Consider the following 20,816-nt stretch of genomic DNA (forward strand, 5'->3'; position numbering starts at 1 on the left):
ACTCTGCATATAATTCTACATTGGGCACAGCTCCAGAAATCAGCATATATTTATTAGCCAAAAAAGACACAAAAAGAAAGTAAACATATTTCTACAGCCACCTTCATGTCACTTTGCAGCCAGTGAAGTAAAGTCACTGTGGTAATGTAGGAAATAAGGTCGCCAACTTGCACAATACATAGTAAGATCCCACGAACAGCAATTGTCAGATAATCTGATTCAGCCACGCTGAGTTAGAAATAAACGTTGGCCCTGGCACAGGAGATATCCCCCACTGTTCTTTGTCAAAATGCTGTTGTGTCATCTTTTACACCCACCTGAGAGGCCACTGTCCCAGAGTTTAAAATCTTCTATTAAAGTGGCATTTCCAACAGTGCATCAGTGGAACACCAGCCTTAAACCTCTGCGCTAAGAGTCTCTGGGGTGGGAAGCAAGTCATATTATGCCATAGTCAAAATTTAAATGCAATGAAACATAGCCTTCAGTATAAAATAAACTTGCATAAGATTAGGGAGTAATGTTAAGATTATGTAACACATCATATGCACCAGAAGCACTCACATTCCAACAGGTCGGCAAGGGTCTTGGTTCTGAGTGCCACAGGTCTTTTGGTCTTATCATTGGTGATAGCAAAGTCTTGCATACCCAGTTCTTCTGCTACTTTGGCTTGTGTGCGGTTGTTGACCAGAGAACTTCGCAACAGCTACAGAGCCAACAATGCAAGCAGAAACATTGTTACAACCAATTCCTGTCTACCATAAATATTATCCTTATGTAAAATACTGGAAAAATGAGATAGGAAGTGCTGGAAATGCTCAGCAGGTCTGGCAGCATCTGTGGAGCCAGGAACTGAGGTCATGTTTCACATTGACATCCTTACAACAAAACCTTTCTCTCTTAACTGACATTATATTTTCTCAACTTCAGCAGTTTTTCATGTTTAATAACAATTCTCATTGGAAAGTTAAAAATCCTGGAAAATAATTGATAGATTTGATAGCATCTCTGCAGAGGAAAAAAAGCCCACAAATTTCCGGGCAATTAACAGATTTTTCTGCAAGGTCGGTGGCTCTAGGTCAAAACTGCCGATGCTGGCTTACCTAAAAAGACCCAGAGTGCTGGAGTAACTCAGCAGTTCAGGCAGCACTCCTGGAGGGCATTGATACGTGATGTTCCAGGTCGGGATTTGAAGTCTGAAGAAGGATCGCAACCAGAAATGTCCTATCAATATCTGCAGAGATATTGCCCGAGCTGCTGAGTTACTCAGGGACATCTTGTCTTTCAATGTGATTGATATCTCAACCATTTTAAAACATTAATCCTGCCTTCTGTCCAATACTTCTTCAAGATACACTGCTGCAAGTTGACGAGGCTCCTGCAACAAACTCACAACTGCCAATACCTAGAACAAGGAGAGCAAGCCTTAAAATGCCATGTTGCCCCAGCATTTTGATTGTGTTGAACAGAGTCTGAGCCAATTTTTTAAAATCAATTCCAGAGTGCAAGCCAAACAAAGGGCAGGAAAGAAATAAGAAATTAATTGGGGTGGGAGCTGCTTTATGCCCTCGTCGTCCACCTGGGTAGTTCTACAAAACTGGCGAAATTTAGCGTCGACTACGGGGTACTCTGAAGCACCAATTGCCACTTTTGATTGTTGTAGTTGACATACGAAAGAAGAAATTAATTGATTGATAAAATGTAACAAAAGACCTACAGTCACCACATTGTACCCACTTGTTTAAAAAAAAATTGGGGATATAATGGGGTTGAAACTCAAGGATGCTGTTAAAAAACAAGACATACTCTTCCAGTATTGTACATGGCTGGTTAAGATCCATTGTCATTCTGGTGCACAGTGGTGGAGGAGAAATGAAAAAGAGTCTACAGATGGAATTAATCGTTATTTTATTTATAATCAGTCAGCCAGTAATTAATTATATTGTGGCTTACTGTCTTTGTATTTTGCTGGAAATTGAACAGCAAAACTTTGGTCATTGTCAAAGTGAAAAATAAGAGTTACTAAGGCCCAGCAATCTCTGTAGTATATAATCAGAGAGGAAGAGAAGTGGCATAGACACTCCATTCTGCCATTACTGGTTGGAGAGACCAGTGTTTGGGGGGAGAAATAAGTTCAAATAACGTTTCCATAAAAAATGCAGGCTAAGAATCAATAATGGATATGCTTAAAGTATGATAAAACAGGAAATGCAAATAAAAGTAAATCGGAAGTCATTACCAATATAAGACTGTTTTTAAATATCCTTTAAATTAAATTATCATTTTATTACGTTACTTTAATTGACCTATTGTAGCAAAATATTTACAATACATTTATATGCTACAGATAGCAAGATGAGCTTTGATCGGACTAAGATTGAGATAGACAAAATTATTTTGTCTAAGGATGTTAAAAATACAGACGCTCAGCTCCTAATAAGATTTTAATGTAACTAATACTGGCACGCGTTGTGTCTCACCGTTAAGTGGCCCTCATGGTGGTCAGGGAAGTGTATGAATAAGTATTCAGTAGCTACCAATTGCATTATAGAGTCTCCAAGGAATTCCATCCTCTGATTGTGACCCCTGCAAAAAAGAGATCAATACTGCAAAAATCAATGAGTGCTAAGGAAACAACAAATTAAATTGAAAAGCACTCAAATTATGTTGGGTCTCTGTAATTACATGGAACAAAGAGCTTTTTGGACACGATTAAAAATGACTGTTGACTGGCTTCATAACCATCCACAATCTGATCTTTACATCACTGATCTTGTCCATTAAAGTGGAATCTTGTGTTGCACAGCTCCATCCATAAAGTTTAATTTATTTTATTTAATCTGACATTCCTGCGAATGAACAGAGCACACAAGTGTAGATATTAAACAGCTCCAACTCTATCTTTAAATTTGCCGCAATGTCACCGTTGTTGGACAATTACAGATGATGACAAGTCAGAGTATAGGGGGGAGATCGATCGACTGACTGACTGAAAGATGCCTGAACAACATCCTTGCTCTCAACGTCAGAGCACCAAGGAACTGATTGTTGACATTAGAAGAGGGAGGCCAAGGATTTACAAACCTGTCTCCGTCGAAGGGACAGTGGTTCTTGGTTCATGGTCCTCCAAAATATTCCAAATGGAATTTAGACTGGAGGTGGCGGAGTATGGACTTAAGCAAGAAGGGCTTCTTGGAGAAGAAGAGCTACCTTGTGGTGTAGAGAATCAAATTCCTGGGCGTGCATATCTCTGAACTTGTCCTGGACCCAGCACACTGATGCAATCCATAAAGGCATTGATGCCCATCAATGCCTCTACTTCCTTAGAAGATTGAGGAGATTCGGTATGTCAATTAATACTTTTTTGAACTTTTACAAGTGTACAATAGAGAGCATATCGACTGGTTGCATCACGACATGCTTCAGTAACTCGAATGCCCAGGAATTAAGAAGATAGCAAAAATTGGTGAACACTGCACAGTCCATCACAGGTACTGACCTCCCCACTAACGAAGGGATCTACAGGAGTCGCTGCCTCAAAAAAGCAGCCAGCATCATCAGAGACTCACACCACCCTGGCCACACTCTCATTTCACTCCTGCCACAACCATCAGGCTATTAAACACTACAACCTCCAACTAAGCTCTGAACTACATAGACTTTGGGGCATTGTTTTTTTCTTTGCACTATTATTGTTTGCTTTTAAAAAAATATATTGAACTTTTTTGTTGTTCATTATGGTGTTTACAGTACCATGTTTATATGTCTGTTGTGCTGCTGCAAGTAAGAATGTAATTGTCCCATTTCGGAGCATATGACAATAAAACACTCTTGACTTCACGGCAGATCTAGTGTTGAAGTTTATGTGTCGTGCTATTGTAAAACTGATGTATGAAAAAACCAACAAATGCCAAGCTGAAGACTGAGGCTCGTATTTACTGTATAATGTACCTTTACATTTAGTTAAAGGAATCTTAGAATTTTACGAATAACAATGCACTTTTAAAAAGTCATTGTTAAAATGTAGGAAATTCTGTAGCTAATTTATACATAACAAGCTCAAACAAATATCAATGTGCTGAAGTATTTTTTTAGCAGTGTGGATTGCTTTTGTGCAGTTGGTGGAGGGGAAAATAATGGACGGGATATCAGGAATAAGATATATTTTCTTTAAAAGTGCCAACGGACCCCTTACATACACCTCAGAGAGCACATGGGGCTCAGACTAACGTCTCATGTGTCCTGTCCTGGAGCATCAGCCTAGCCTTTTAGCCACAAGTTGCAAGAATGGGCTTCTAACCTCTCGAATCTCATGGATCTTGCTGTAGTTCTGTTTTCATTTAGCTGGTGCTACAAGATCAAAAAAGAACCCTTATGGACGCAATGCTGCAGCTAAAAGAAAAGATTACAGATTGAGACAAAACCAGCTGCATCATTTCGGCAAAGTCAAGTCAGGGTGAGCTGAATGCTTATGACACGCATGAGAGATCAATTCTATTGTACAAATCAGTGAGCACAAACAAAGCAGGGAAACTAACCAGGCAGCTGCCAGTAAAGAAAGTTTCAACATTGTGTAGGGTTCAGTCATTTCCAAGACATTGGCTCGAGTCACTTGTGTGTCAGAGTTGACATTACCATTATTTCACATGTGAGACTACAGCCACAGTTAGCCATTAAAGAATAAAGACACATTTCCAGGTTCACTTGGAAATCCACATTCCTCACCATGAATGTTTATTCTTTTTGCCAGCACCCACCCACTCACCTTCTAGTGAAACCAACTTCCAATCTTCACCTTTAATTGGGTGATCGGGACATCTAACTACGTAAATATCTCAGTGAGGAGGCACGCTAAGTGCAAGAGGGCACATCCTAGCTTGTTATTTCATAAAAGAGCTATTCAAAGCCACTGACGTCAAATCCTATCCTCGGCAGACAATCTCACACAAGCTCTTCAGACAAGAAAATGGACCCTTTTCAGTTCTGTATCATTAATGCATCAAACCATAATTTCCACAGAAAAACATTCAGCAATATGTTTAGTATGACACTTAACTGTCTGTCGCCACATGCAGTAGATATTTTGGATTCATTCTGATGCTATTTGACAGCAAAATAAACCTTTGGCACCTGTCATCAGAATTACCTATGATAGCTTTGAATGATTCATTACTGATTTCAGTAGAATTACAGGGATACGGAAAATATATTTTCTAGTGGAACCAAACCATAAATTAAATTGATTTTTCCAAACAAATGTGCACATACCATCTCGTGCATTTACTCATTGCTTAATGGTTCAAGGCTGAAGTTTACAAACATGCTTGGAGCTGCTAATGGCTCAAATCACAACAGGGAAGGGGCAGGTGGGATGCGAGAAAATCAGGGAAATAATTTTATTCCCATTGGGTGGCAGCGGTAGCATTGCTGTCTTACAGCGCTTGCAACACCAGAGATCCGGGTTCGATCCCGACTACGGGTGCTGTCTGTACAGAGTTTGTACGTTCTTCCCGTGACCACGTGTGTTTTCTCCAAGATGTTGAGTTTCCTCCCACACTCCAAAGACGTATAGGTGTGTCGGTAAATTGGCTTGGTATGTGTAAAATTGTTCCTAGTGTGTGTGGTGTAAGTGTGCGGGGATTATTGGTCAATGCGGACAGTGGGCCGAAGGGCTTGTTTCCGCGATGTATCTCTAATCTAAACAAAACTACTTAAACTGCGACTGTGTGAAAATCCATTACCATAGAGGTAAACCGTGCAAAATCAGGGACTTGTTTTAAAATACAAAACATTTTAAAAATAACACTGTTCTAACTAGCTGGTTAGATTTGCGACTAAGTCCGAAAATTATCTACTACAAAGTCAATTTTCTCAGAAAACAGCAAATATTTAAAGAGCACAGGAGAAAGAAATTAATGGAACATTTCCCAGTTAGAGACCAAGTTGAGGTGCCACCTCTGGTGCATGGGAGCGGAAACTGGGGTAAGCACATGCCCGGGTTAGGGGAGAGGTTGTAGAACGAGAGGAGATGGTACCCCTCTAGGGGAGATCAGGTCGTGCACAGGTCTTTGTGGAGGGAAGAGAAGGCATGGGTTCCTAGTGTACACCTTGAGCAAAAATCACGGAGCCAGGCCAGGGATTTAGGACCGCAGTGTTTCAGGAAATCTGGGGGGGATGTTATCAGGACCCTGAGCATTTCCACATTTCAGTTGAGAGATGATAGTAGAAAGTTCTGCAGAGGAAAAGGGTGCTGACAGGTGCCCATCAGCGCCTGGAGCTTTCCAATGATTAGGGGATTCCTGTTTGACAGGACGAGTATGGTTCTTGTCCGCGTCTTTGGAGTGGCCATTGGCCAGGAACTGGTGGGCAATGGAGTTGGCCGTGACAGGGGGATGCTTTGGGCGGGTACTTCTACCGGTGAGGACTTCGCGACCTCCTCAATTCACTGTCGCACTGAACACCACAGCCCCACCCGGCTCGGACATGGGTCGCCCTGAACGGGCTCCGCACAGGGGTCGGCCGGTTCAGTACCAACATGCATCGTTGGGGGTTGCGTTCATCAACAGCCTGCGTGTGTGGAGCAGACCAGCAAACAGCGCAGCACGTCATTTTCGACTGCACTGCCCTCCATCCCCCTGGTGGAGGGGTAGACCTCACGGCCCTTGACAACAGCACATTGCACGGGTACAGCGCCTGGAGGGCGTTACATAATTTCTGCTGCCTCAAACGCAAGAAGAACCTTGGGCAAGGTGTGCATCAGGAGAAGGGAGCAAGATTGAGGATGCACACGGGGTAAAACGCCTCCCAGGGGAGGGAGAGATCACGTGTGCGTCTTGGCACTCAGGCGTGGGGGTGCGTAAATCAGGTGCTTGTCTTTGAAATGGGGGAAGGAGTGAAACAAATAATTCAAATAATCAAATGCTGGGAGAGTGAGGAAATGAGGGCACATCTACAGGGATGTGGGGAAGGGTGGGGAGGGAAAGAATGAACAGGTGGCCATGTGGGGCAGAAGCCAGAACATAGGCCTAGGTGAGGGACAGAACACCATGATTTGAGCAAAGTTTAAATGACTGACAATTTGTCAGGGAGCAGAGTTCAGGGCAAGTCCATGGTTAAAAAATACCTTGAACAGAAATGTAAAATTGAAAGATATTAGAGCTTAGCTCAAAATAAGACAGCTGTTACACTTATTCTGGAGACAGAGCAGAATGTAGTGAACTCACAGAGTTAGATGATTAAATCCAACAGTGCGCAAAGTGAAGGCTCGTGCCAGGAGCCGAATGTGGATAAAATTCACTCCAATTGTCTCTTCAAAATCTGTCAGTTTCTTCAGAACAGGAGACGTGTCAATCAAAGGCCTGTCTGATTTTGATTCCTGCAGCTGATAAAAAGCAGAAAAATATTTAAACTTTTCTATCGATAATCCCAGCAAAGTGATCACATTCTAATGCATCAAATTAGACAAACATCATCAACCTAGAAGAAAGGTCTCGACCCGAAACGTCACCCATTAATTCTCTCCAAGATGCTGCCTGACCTGCTGAGTTACTCCAGCATTTTGTTACCTTTGGTCTGACGTGTGAATTCTGGATTGAAGTGTGATGCATGGCAAGGGAGGAAAAAGATAGACTTAAGTTACACATCCTTCCTGCGAGATCGCAGTTAACAAGGGGCTTTTAAAACTGTTGTGACCGTTGATCTATCTGCAGTAATGGAGTTGGAAGAAAAGCTGCTTGTCTTTGTACGACCAATTAGCAGAACAACCGACCATTGTGAGGAAATGTTATTGAGAACCTTCCCATTTGGTCCTGTACGTCAGACACGGTAGCCAGTTAATCACCAGCTGAGAAACAACTGTGGACGTGACAAAGCAAAATAATTCAAATCATAAATTTGCTCGCGAGGACTGGATTTTGCACTGATTTTTCATCGTGGTGTTATGGTGGAATCTGGAATGCTAACAGCCCTTTCATCTGCCCTCATCCCCTACCCTAACCATTGTCACTAGTTGGTCAGTAGTCAACTGAAAGGCCAAGATATCTTTAAGATATCAGTAGACAGAAATCAAATATGCACCGTGAAGTTCAGCACTCCTGGTGATCCTATGCCCAGTCTAGTTCAATGACAGGACCTAATGCGACTCTGTATAAAAATATCTAAACCGTCCCAACATACTGTAACACACGGAGTATTTTCTCTATCAGCACTTCATCCAGCTCAGTGACAGCAGTCAGCCCCAGCAATATTCTCACTATTTCACAGCTTTGCATCCTTTCACTAGTCAGAGCGAAATCTCCACATCTCCTTCCAAAGGGAAAGACTCCACTGGAAGTGCCATGTCCAGTTGACAATCTGCCACACTATTAATATTGAAGGCTGCTCCATCTATCACTTGCATTGCAATAATGCAATGGTTGAAAGCTTCAAGTTCCTCGGAGTAAATATCACCAGCAACTTGTCCTGGATCAGCCATATCGAGGCAATGGCCAAGAAAGCACACTTCCTTAGAAAGCTTAGGAAATTCGGCATGTCCCCAAAAACGTTCACCAACTTCTACAGATGCGTATTAGAAAGCATTTGATCGAGATGCATCACAGCGTGGTTTGGGAACAGCTCAATCCGAGACTGCATGAAATTGCGGAGAGTTGTGGACACAGCCCAGACCAACACGCAAACCAACCTCCCTTACATTGACTCTATCTACATTTCATGCTGCCTCAGCAAAGCTATCAGCATAATCAAGGATGAGTCTCACCCTCTTCTCCCCTCTCCCATCAGGCAAGAGATACAGAAGTGTGAAAATGTGTACCTCCAGATTCAGGGATGACTTTCTTCCCAGCAGTTATCAAGCAATTAAACCATCTCATCACCAACTACCTCATTGGAGACCCTCTGTCTATCTTTAATTGGACAGCGTTATTCCCTTTTCCCTGTATTTGTAAACTGTGGACGGCTTGATTGTAGTCAGGGCAAGCCTTGTGGAAGGAACCTGAACTTGTAGTGACCCCAAAGAAACCACAACATGCGACAAAAGCTCTTAGTAAACTGCAAAAGTACTGTGTGTTTGTTTCTACTCAAGGACTAAAAAATGTCCGTAGTTCTTTGCAATCTGCCCATGTGATAATTCTGTATGATGCATATATATTTTAAATCTAAATAAGGAAGAAGGGTGCACACATGAAATTCAAATACATGGCACAATTGGTTATGTAGTGATAAAAACATTAGTATTTTTACATATTGTCCCTGTCTTGCAGTAGATAGAAAAATAACACCACTCTGGCCAATTTCTTGCCTCATTACGAGAAACAAAATATTAATCTCTAATTTTAAACAAGAGCCAAGTTGATCTCTGTGCACGAGATGCACCATAAAATTTACCTTGTTGTTGGTCCGACTCAAAAATTAAATATTTGCAAAAGACTTGCAATTATCTCAGAAACACTTTATTTCCCGCTTGGTATAATTGCAATTGATTTTTGTTTTTTTCCCGATTTGGAGTGGGGTCAAAAAGGCTGGAGAGACACCTGAAGGGATTATTGCATGCAAGGTGTTTGGGGGAGTCATGGTAACATCCTCAGATATTGTCATGACCCAGAAATGGTTCATTGATTTCATTAAGCAATTGCTGCATGTTAATTTTGCACGACCACAATGGTCAGCTCCGAAAGTCCTTGCAAGCATTGTGAGATAAAGCTTTATGATCCAACGAGAAATGCTAAAGGATAAATGTTGTGCTGGAAACAGAATAACAAAGACGAGATCAATTTGGAGGTCTAAACATAAAATAAATAAACGTGCTGTTTTTAACAATGCACAGTGGCCGCAGTGCAGAATTTTACTCTGGCAGGTGAATGAATGAGTGCAGAGCTCACCGACACAAGCGACACTGGATTTCAAAGGTGACGTTTCACTGGCAGGGAACTGACACACTGCAAACATACACCATGCTGCAGTCCACTAGGTCAGAGATGCTTGCTCTAACCAGGTGGAGAGAATAACCTGTGCCCACAATCATGTCAGCCAAGCCCAATGGTTCCATCATTCAATGCGATTGATGCTCATTTGCATGCAACTGCCTTGGCTGCACCTTCTCTCACTTTTATTGTGGCAGTCATACCACGGGAGTCACAAGTGTGATACAGCACGGAAACAGGCCCAACTTGCCCATGAAAACCAAGATGCTCCATCTGCACTAGTCCCACCTGCCTGCATTTGGGCCAAATCCCTCTAAACATTTCCTATAAATGTACCTGCCCAAATATAATTTAAATGTTGGAAAAGTACCTGCCTCAACGACCTCCTTGGGCAGACACAAAATGCTGGAGTAACTCAGCGGGTCAGGCAGCATCCCTGGAGAGAAGGAATGGGTGACGTTTCGAGTCGAGACCCTTCTTCAGACTGAGTCACGGGAAAGGGAAACGAGAGATACAGACGGTGAAAGAAGAGAGATATATAGAACAAATGAATGAAATATATGGCTACACAGTCGAGGGGATGCAGAGAGCAGAGTAGGAACTAAGTCCTGAAAGATGGGGTCAAGAGCACAGCTCACCATCACAAGACTGACCGTGAAGGTTCTAGCTCCCAATGTCAATGATAAAGTAATGAAAATAAAATTCCCATGTGTAAATGTACACATTTCAAAATTACATTTCTTGACCTTTCTGAGGGAGAAAGCTTTAATTTCACTCCAAAAACAGCTCCTTTTTGCCCAAGACACCCTTCACCAGCTGGAAATGTTTGTCTCTTTCTTTAGGTCAGTTGCTTTCCAAAACCAAGCTTCGATCAAATCACCACTTGATGACCACCACTAGGCTGACCCTGCTGGATGTTGTGGGAGAGTAAATGAAGAACACCTCCTTTCACATTGTTGGGCGAATAACCCTGGTACCCAAATGCCCGATGCCATTCATATGACTCAAAAATGTGTTTGGCTTGGATGACTGGATGTGGGGAGGAGGTTGGGAGAAGGGGGTGTATTAGCAGAGTGGATATGGGATGTAGCTGTATCTGGTTCCCCACCTCCCGCCTCCTCTCCCCCATGAATCCTCTCCAACAAGCCTCTTAGGTTCATTATTCATTCCACATGACTTCTCAGCCTCCCACTCAACACAGTGCACTACCATCAGAAAATCAACAACTGCCAACAATGAAGAATCCCTCACCTTACCTCCCTTGGCATCAAACAAGCCCCTTTGGGTTTGCATCTGCAGTTATTTTCTTATACCCTTTGGGTTTTACTGAGAGGATATGGAGACAAACCTGTGGAATGTGTATTTGCCTTTTAACTACTGACACAATGAGAAGTAACATCAGAGAACTGGATGCCTTATCCCTGAGCAATTGTCCTTGGAGAATTCACGGCACTCTCTTAACAGATGAGAAAGAAAAATCATCAACATAAAATAAGAGAACATTTTATTCATAAATACCTTCTTGTTCACTCTTTTGTGCCTGGACAATTGTTGTGAGGCTCCAAAAAATGGACCGCACAATACATTTATTATAACAGGCAGTCACAGTTTTTCGTAGTTCTTAGCCTAAATGGCATCAGGAATGGCGGCAACTTTGTTGTTGATGAGGGGAAAAAATCCCATTAGCTCACAATTCTCTTTTAGTTGGTGGCCTGTGGGAAATTCTCCTCTGAGGCCCAGGGAATATTATTTTCCCCTAACTGAGTGGACTATCCAACAATGTCCAGTACCGTATGAAATTTAAAACTATCTGTTTGTTTTGTTGCTGCACAGCGCCACTTAGGGACTTAGAGTTGCTATTACAATCTATAGCCAGACAGATAAGTAAAAGGTTTGCATTTCTTTGAACAGCAAGAAACTGTGAATTTTGGAACTTTGAAATATAAACTCGGAGGATCTGTCCTCGGCCCAGCATATTGACGCAATCTTCAAGGGAGGCAATCAATGCCTCGACTTCTTTAGAACACTGAGGAGATTCAGTTTGTCGACAAATACTCTCTTGAACTTCCACAGCTGAACGGCAGAGTATATTGACTGGTTGCATCATGGCCTGGTTCGGTGACTTGAATGCCCAGGAACAGAGGAGATCAGAAAAAGTGGTCGACACCGCCAGATCTGACCTCCCCACTGACCTGACCCTCACAAACACTGACCTCCCCACTATTGAAGGGATCGACAGGAGGCACTGCCTCAAAAAAGGCAGCCAACATCATCAAAGACTCATACCACCCTGGCCACTTCACTTCTACTATCTACGAGCCTGCTTCCAGACTCCTAGACTAGTTACTAGGAGTCTGAAAACTGTGACTCCCAGGTTTAAGAACAACTATTTCCCAACCGCCATCAGGTTCTTGAACATGACTAAACACTAACTAGATTATGAATTGTCTTGGTTGCACTAAGGACTTCAGGCTTTTTGCACTAATATTAGAGTTTTTAGTTTTTTGTTTGTTCATTATGTTATCTCTGACTACTCTTTACAGGCCTGTTATTCTGCTGCAATAAGAATTTAATTGTTCCGTTGTCTGTACTTATGACAATTAAACACTCTTGACTTTTGAAACAAAGTCATGGAAACAGTCGTGTAGGAAGGAACTGCAGATGCTGGTTTAAACCAAAGATAGACACAAAATGCTGGAGTAACTCAGTGGGACAAGCAGCATCTGTGGATGGAAGGAATGGGTGACGTTTCGGGTTGAGACCCTTCTTCAGACTGAGAGTCGGGAGGGGGAGATTCAGAGATAAGTAAGTGTACAGTGTGAAAACAAGGCAAAGGGGATGCAGGTCAAGTTAAAAAATGTAGAAAAGATCATAGCTTGGAGAAGGTAACAACAAAGCAAACAGAGATAAAATGTAATTAGACAGTCAGACAGGTCAGAGAACTAGGAAGAGGGAGGGATGGAGAGAGAAGGAAAGCAAGGGCTATTTGAAGTTAGAGAAGTCAATATTCATACTGCCCAAGAGAAATATGAGGTACTGTTCCTCTAATTTGCACTGGGCCTCACTCTGACAATGGAGGAGGCCCAGGAAGGAAAGGTCAGTGAGGGAATGGGAGGTAAAGTGTTTAGCAACCGGGAGATCAGGTAGGTTTAGGTGGACTGAGCGAGGATATTCAGCGAAACGATCGCCGAACCTGCGCTTGATCTCGCCGGCACAATTGGAAGAAGTGCACTTGAACGTCACCTGGAAGAGCTGCTGGGGTCGCTGCATGGAAGGGAGGATGAGATGTAGGGACAGGTGTCACATCCCGTGCAGTTGCAGGGAAAAATGCCTGGGGTGGGTGTTATCTTGTGGGCTTTTGTTATAAAGGAGTGGTTGGGAAGGGTAGGACTTTATTCCTTGGAGCATTTGAGACTGATGGATTGGAGACAGGAGGATCTTGATCAATTGGCCAAGTGGACTGAGGAATGGTTGAAGGAATTTAATGCAGAAGGAATTTAATGCAAATGGTTGAAGGAATTTAATGCGGAATTTAATGCAGAGGTGTTGCATTTTGGAAAGTCTAACATAGGCAGGACCTACACAGTGAATGGTAGGGCTCTGGGTAGTGTTGTAGACCAGAGGGATCTTGGAGTGCAGGTGTATAGTTTCCTGAAGTTGGAGTTGCAGGTAGATTGGGTGGTCAAAAAGGTTTTTGGCACATTGGTCTTCATCAGCCAGAGTATTACGAAGAGAAGTTGGGAGGTCATGTTGCAGTTGTATAAGATGTTGGTGAGGCCACATTTAGAGTATTGTGCTCAGTTCTGGTTTTGGAAAGATGTTGTCAAGCTGGAAAGGGTACAGAAATTTACGAGGATGTTGCCAGGACTAGAGGGTCTGAGCTATGGGCAGAGGTTGAGTAGACTGGGACTTTATTCCTTGGATCGCAGGACGATGAGTGGTGATCTTATAGAATGAATATGATCATGAGAGGAATAGATCGGGTAGATGCACAGTCTTTTGCTCACAGTAGGTGAATCGACGATCAGAGGACATAGGTTTAAGGTGAAGGGGAAAAGATTTAATAGGAATCTGAGGGGTAACTTTTGTGGTAGATGTATGGAACAAGCTGCCCAGAGGAGGTAGGTGAGGCAGGAACTATCCCAACATTTAAGAAACAGTTAGACAGGTTCATGGATAGGACGAGTTTGGTGGGATATGGACCAAATGCTGGCAGGTGAGACTAGTGTAGCTGGGACATATTGGCCAGCGTGGGCAAGTTGGGTTGAAGGGCCTGTTTCCACAATGTATCACTCTATGACTGATGGTCATATTATAGAGGTGTATAAAATCATGAGGAACATAGCTAATGTGATTTCACACAGTCTTTTACCCCCAGGGAATGGGGGGGGGGGGGCTCAAAAACTAAAAGGCATAGGTAAAGATCAGAAGGGAAAGATTTCAAAGGGATCTGAGGGGCATCCTCTTCACACACAGGGTGGGAGTAGAGATATGGAACGAAATGTCAGACAAAGTGGTGGAGGCAAGTATAATGACAACAGTTAAAAGACATTCGACAGAATAGTAAAGGTTTAGAGGGTTATGGGAAATGCAAGCAAAATGGGAATGGCTTATTTGGGCATCTTGTTCGACATGGATGTGTTGGGCCGAAGGGCCTGTTTCTGCGCTGCATGCTTCAGCATCCTTCCAGCAGGCCTGGCCTGAAGAGATATCACTCACATCTGACACAACGAGAAATTGGCTCTGCATTGCCAACATCTGCAGCTCTGCAGCTCCGCAGCTCCGCAGCTCCGCAGCTCCGCAGCTCCGCAGCTCCGCAGCTCCGCAGCTCCGCAGCTCCCTCCCTCCCTCCCTCCCTCCCTCCCTCCCTCCCTCCCTCCCTCCCTCCCTCCCTCCCTCCCTCCCTCCCTCCCTCCCTCCCCCCTCCCTCCCTCCCTCCCTCCCTCCCTCCCTCCCTCCCTCCCTCCCTACCCTTACAAGGAAGCTACTTTTGGTTTGGTTCACGGAAACTCACTCCTATTTATGGAATAACAAATTAAATACAGTTTCACGACCAGGCAGCAACATACCCTACCATATAAGGTAGAAGTCAAAGAACAAGTCAAGCATCCAGTCTAATAAACAGGCTACACATTGAAGAATGAGAGAAGCTGGCTCTTACTTGTAAAGGATGAAGTGGGTAATTAAGCCACACATCGCGTAGATCCTGCAGGGATAGAAAAGGCCTTGTCATTATTCCGAGGATGGATCGCGAATACTTACACTGCTCAGTAGGCACACTGCAAAGCAAAAGGTTACACCACCATTTTTAATGTTGACCCATTCCTAAACATTCGATAGTGCTATCAAAATAAAGGCAGAAGAAAATGTGAAATAAAATCAGAACCAATTAACCTAGAGTTTGTTCATTACAGAAATGTCAATATGCCAGGGTAAAGTAATTGCAATGAAGGAAACATACAAAGAGCAACTCAGCGGCAAGAAACCAAAGCCACTTTCAGAGATTACAAACTATTTAGAACACTGGAAAAACCCTATTGCACAACACATTCACCTCAGATTTTAGCTCATATTAGCCTCACTTGTCCAACCTAATCAACTATCTACTGTCACCTATTGCCAACTTGTCACCACCGTCATAATTAGGGATGGCAATAAATGCTGGCCTTGTCAACAAAGCAGATTGTCCATACATGAATACATAAAAGACAAGGCTAAACAAAATGAATGGAGAATCGCAGTTTACATCAACATATCCTACCATTCTGTCCCACTTCACAAACAAACTCACCTTCCTCAAATGCAATCAAACAGGAACTGGAGATGCTGATTCATACCAAAGATAGATACAAAATGCTGGAGTAACTCAGCGGGTCTGGCAGCATCTCTGGAGAAAATGGATAGGTGACGTTTTGGGTCGGGATCCTTCTTCAGCCTGCAGAAGGGCCCCGAACCGAAACGTCACCTTTCCATTCTATCCAGAGATGCTGCCAGACCCACTGAGTTACTCCAGCATTTTGTGTCAATCTTCCCCTAAAATGCAACCCATTCCAACTACTCTCTGTAAATGTGTGCCCCAAGTTCTCACCATTTTCTGAGTGATTCATTTGCTCTCGATTTCCTTGTGAGAATTATCAACAATTTCTTTCTATCTGTGATCTTCTGATGCTGAACACAAGGGCTGACAACTTCTCACCAACCAGGACAAATCATCCCAGATCTTTTCAAACTATCCTGACAATTGTACAATTGTATCTATGTCTTTACTTAAAAGGCATGCAACTTACTGCTAATACTGCTAGACCTAATGCTAGTTTATGGATAGGAAATGTTGAATGGTTTAGAGCATTATGGGTCAAACACGAGTGAATGAGACCAGCTTAGTTTGGCCATCTTGGTCAGATGGACAAGTTGGAACGAAGGGCTTGTTTCCATGTGTCTTACTGAATGACATAGAAACATAGAAAAATAGGGTGCAGTAGTAGGCCATTCGGCCCTTCGAGCCAGCACCACCATTCAATATGATCATGGCTGATCATCTAAAATCAGTACCCCGTTCCTGCTTTTTCCCCCACATCCCTCGATTCCATTAGCCCAAAGAGCTAAATCTAACTCTCTCTTGAAAACATCCAGTGAATTGGCTTCCACTGCCTTCTGTGGCAGAGAATTCCAGATTTCGTGCAGACTCGGTGGGCCAAAAGGCCTGTTTCCGCACTGTATCTCTAAACTAAACTGTATTTATAACTCTCTGGGTGAAGATTTTTTTCCTCATCTCAATCCTAAATGGCATACCCCTTACTTAAACTGTGACCCCTGGTTCTGGACTCCCACAACATGGAGAACATTTTTCCTGCATCTAGCCTGTTCAATCCTTTAAGAATTTTATATGTTTCTATAAAATCCCCTCGCATCTTTCTAAATTCCAGTGAATACAAGCCCAGTCGACCCATTCTTTCATATGTCAGTCCCGCCTCTTTTTGAGTACTCTGGGATGCAGGCCCTGGGGATTTATTTGTCTTCAGTCCCAACAGTTTGCCGAACCCCATTTCCTGACTAATGTGGATTCCCTTCAGTTCTTCCCTCCGACTAGATCCTCGCTCCCCGAGTATTTCTGGGAGATTGTTTATGTCTTCCATAGTGAAGACAGAACCAAAGTATTTGTTTAACTGATCTGCCATTTCCTTGTTTCCTATTATAAATTCACCTGTCTTTGATTGTAAGGGATCTACATTTGTCTTCTCTAATCTTTTCCTTCTTACATATCTAAAGAAGCTTTTACAGTCAGTTTTTATATTCCCCGCAAGCTTTCTTTTGTGCTCTTTTTTCCCCCTCTTTGTGCTCCTCTGTCAAGTTCTAAATTCCTCCTAGTCCTCTGGCTTGCTGCCTCCTCTGGCCAATTTATATGCCTCTTCCTTGGATTTGACACTATCCTTGATTTCCCATGTTAGCCACAGTTGAGCCGCCTTCCCCATTTTATTTTTTCGCCAGACAGGGATGAACAAATTTTGGAGTTCACCCTTGCGGTCTTTAAATCTTTGCCATTGTATCTCCACTGTCAATCCTTTAAGTAGAATTTGCCAGTCTATCCTAGCTAATTCCCGTCTCATACCTTCAAAGACTCCTTTCTTTAAGTTCAGGACCCTAGTCCGACTTAACCGTGCCACTCTCCATCCTAATGCAGAATTCCATCATAGTATGGTCACTGTTGCTCAAGGGACTTTGCACAATAAGATCGCTAACTAATCCCTCATTACACAATAGGATGGCCTGCCCTCTAGTCGTTTTTTCTACATATTGGTTTAAAAAGCCATCCTGTATATATTCCAGGAAATCCTCCTCCTCAGCGCTGTTCCCAATTTGGTTGGCTCAATCTATAAACAGATTAAAGTCATCCATGATAACGGCTGTACCTTTGCTGCACGCACCCCTAATTTCCTAGCTTGATGCTATCCCCAACCTTCCTACTGCAGTTTGTTTGGTGATGACTACAGACTAACATTAACATATTTTACTAGCATTGCAGTAAATGGTGCAACACTACACTGTGGTTGACAGAGAGCAAGATGCTATTCAACAAGGCAATTCGTCACCACCTTTATAATTACGAATGGCAATAAATGCCAACAAAACCCATTTTCCATAAAGGAGTAAATAAAAGACAGGGCTAAGCAGAATGAATGGAGAATCACAGTTAACATCCACAAGGTCAGCTAACATTTACACAGGATTTTTCTGCAGCTTTTATTACCTCTCTCTTTTACCACATCATTAATTTGCCAATTACGAGCCTGACAATTAAAGCAGACACCTAATTGTAGCAATGTTAGCAACGGAGCAGCAACTGATGCAGAGCTGGTGCTACTTTAAAACACTAATTGTTTGTTCATCAAGTCTACTGTTAAACAAAAAGCTGCAGAGAATGATTACCTCAAAGTAAATTTTTGCTCAGATAGGGAGTCGACTGTTCAGAAAATAACCATTAGTTTTCTCTTGGGAAACAAAGCCCCACAAAAAATGCCATCTGCGCCAATTAATGGATTCTAACTTTGCACAATGATTCTAAATATGGCTATTAAAAGCAAGCGAGGAAGGTGTTCAAAGGGCATTGCATATATTACCATGCCATTGAACAGCAGTCGACCAAATAAGTTCTTGCCTTCTTCCAGACCACCCTCTAAGTACACAGCACCTGCAAAATTAATATCCAAAATCAAACACAAACTAGAACACACAACTAAAAATCACTGTAGGCAGATGGTCATATTGGCTACAAACTAATTAACTACCTCAGAATTACAATAATTAATCTGTTTAAAAGAACAGATGCATGGCAAATGATAAAATTCAATTTTTCCTTGATAAATTAACAACTTAAAGGTATGACATTTTTTCTAAAAATCACTATCAGGTACACGAGTAGAAGGATTTACCCCCAAAAAAGTGTGGTCCAACTTTGATGTCCAATCAATTGACTCACTTACCAAAATTTCTCTCCTGAAACTTAGCTTTGTTTGCATTTGTTTGGCTTAATTCACAGCCCACTCCATGTGTTAACCCAGCCCTGAAATGATTTTCAGATTTCATTCATTCAACATACTAAAAGACAAATCTGCAATCAGTGTCAGAAACCATTGCACAAAAAGCAAAACACTGCCAGAGAAATGGTGTGGCAAGAGAAAAATACAATGTAATTTTCTCCCCTCTTGATCCAGCAATGGTTCAGATTTTTGGCAAAGAATCTACATCACCCACCATAAAAATGTTTCCAAGCCGATTGCTGCACAGGCTTGGCGGACTAAGCATAAGTGTTCAGCTAAACGTTCGCAGTCTTCGCTTGACCTCACCGATGTACAGGAGGCCACATTGGGAACACCAGATGTAGAAGATGAGGTTGGAGGAGGTGCACGTGAACTTCTGTCTCACCCTGGAAGGACCGCTGGGGTCCCTGGATGGAGGCAGTGGAGGAGATATAGGGACAGGTGTTACAACTCCTCCATTCTGGGGAAGGTACCTGGGGAGGGGGACGTTTGGGTGGGAAGGGATGAGTGAACCAAGCAGTTGTGGAGGGTGCCGTCTCTGTGGAAGTGCGGAAAGAGGCGAAGCTGGGAAGGTGCGACTGGGAAGGTGGGATCACGTTGGAGCTGACGGAAATGTTGGAGAATGATGTGCTGGATGCAGAGGCTGGTGGGGTGAAAGGTGAGGACCAGGGGAACTCTATCCTTATCCTGTCTGGAGGGGTCGGGGAGCAAGAGCAGAACTACAGGACACAGAGAAGACATGGGCGAGGGATCAATCTATGACAGAAGGGAAACCACATTTACTAAAGAAATTGGAAAACCTGTGTCTGCAGCAAGTCACACAATCAGACAGTGATCTACTACAGTCACCCACTCCTATGGTTACCTCGACTCCATCTCCTCCCACTTTGCAAGGAAGCCATCCCTTAATTTCAATTTCTCAGTCTCCACTTCATCTGCTCCCAAGATGCGGCTTTCCACTCCTCGACATCGAGACGTCCTCTTTCCATCGCAAATGTGGATTCCCCTCTGCTGTTATGGACGAGGCCTCACCCATGTCTCCGCTGCGCCCCGCAGTGCTGCCCTCCCCAATTCCCCTGGGCCTCAGCTTGCACCCCACCAGCCTCCACATCCAACACATCAGTCTCCAACATTTCCGCCACAGTCACATCTTCACCCCTTTCCATCGAGACCATTTCCTTCCCACCAAATCAAGTCAAGTTTATTTGTCACATACACATACAAGATGCTGGGTACTTTCCCCTGCAACAATAGGAGATGCAACACCTATCCCTACACCTCCAATCTCACTTCCATTCATAGACCCCTACAGCCCTTCTAAGTGAGGCAGAGGTTCACATGCAACCCTGTAAACCTCATCTACTACATTTAGGGCTCCCAAAGTGGCCTCCTTTACATCGGTGAGACCGTGTAGATTAGGCGACCTTATCACTGAGCACTTGTGGTTTGTCCGCTAAGGCTTGCTGGATCAACCGTTGCTAACCATTTTAACTCCACTTCCCATCCCTACTGACCTTTTGACCCTTGGCCTCCTCCATTGACATCGTGAGGCCACACACAAACTGAAGAAACAGCACCTCATATTCTGCATGGGTAGCTTCCAACCCAACAGTATGAACATTGGATTCTCCAATTTCAAGTAATACCCCCTCTGCCCACCCTTTCTTTCCAGTGGTTAACTTCACCCCAGTGCACACAACTTTTTCCCATAATCTCCTACCCCTCCCCACCCCACCCTGGTCCTTTCTCCATCCTTTACACACTCATCTCCAATTCCCTTTTTACCTCCTGGTCTTTCCCCTCTTCCCATATCCCACCTAACATTACATTTAACCCTTCACCTGTAACCACCTATATCTTGCCA

The 20,816-nt window shown here is 43.2% G+C and overlaps 1 protein-coding gene across 3 annotated transcripts in view; it reads right to left on the bottom strand.

Moving 5' to 3' along the window:
- The window catches only part of drosha (drosha ribonuclease III), a 138,284-nt gene that overhangs the window by 39,851 nt on the left and 77,617 nt on the right, over window positions 1–20,816 (bottom strand). For all 3 annotated transcript variants that reach the window (XM_078419456.1, XM_078419440.1, XM_078419448.1), the window contains 5 exons: window positions 18,533–18,603; window positions 15,076–15,120; window positions 7,221–7,378; window positions 2,478–2,583; window positions 562–703 (listed from right to left, as the gene is read on the bottom strand). In XM_078419456.1, coding sequence (XP_078275582.1) covers window positions 562–703; window positions 2,478–2,583; window positions 7,221–7,378; window positions 15,076–15,120; window positions 18,533–18,603 — 522 coding nt within the window. The remainder of the gene's footprint in view (window positions 1–561; window positions 704–2,477; window positions 2,584–7,220; window positions 7,379–15,075; window positions 15,121–18,532; window positions 18,604–20,816) is intronic.

Source organism: Rhinoraja longicauda, chromosome 2 (genome assembly GCF_053455715.1).
Source record: "Rhinoraja longicauda isolate Sanriku21f chromosome 2, sRhiLon1.1, whole genome shotgun sequence".
Classification (NCBI taxonomy): Eukaryota; Metazoa; Chordata; class Chondrichthyes; order Rajiformes; family Arhynchobatidae; genus Rhinoraja; species Rhinoraja longicauda.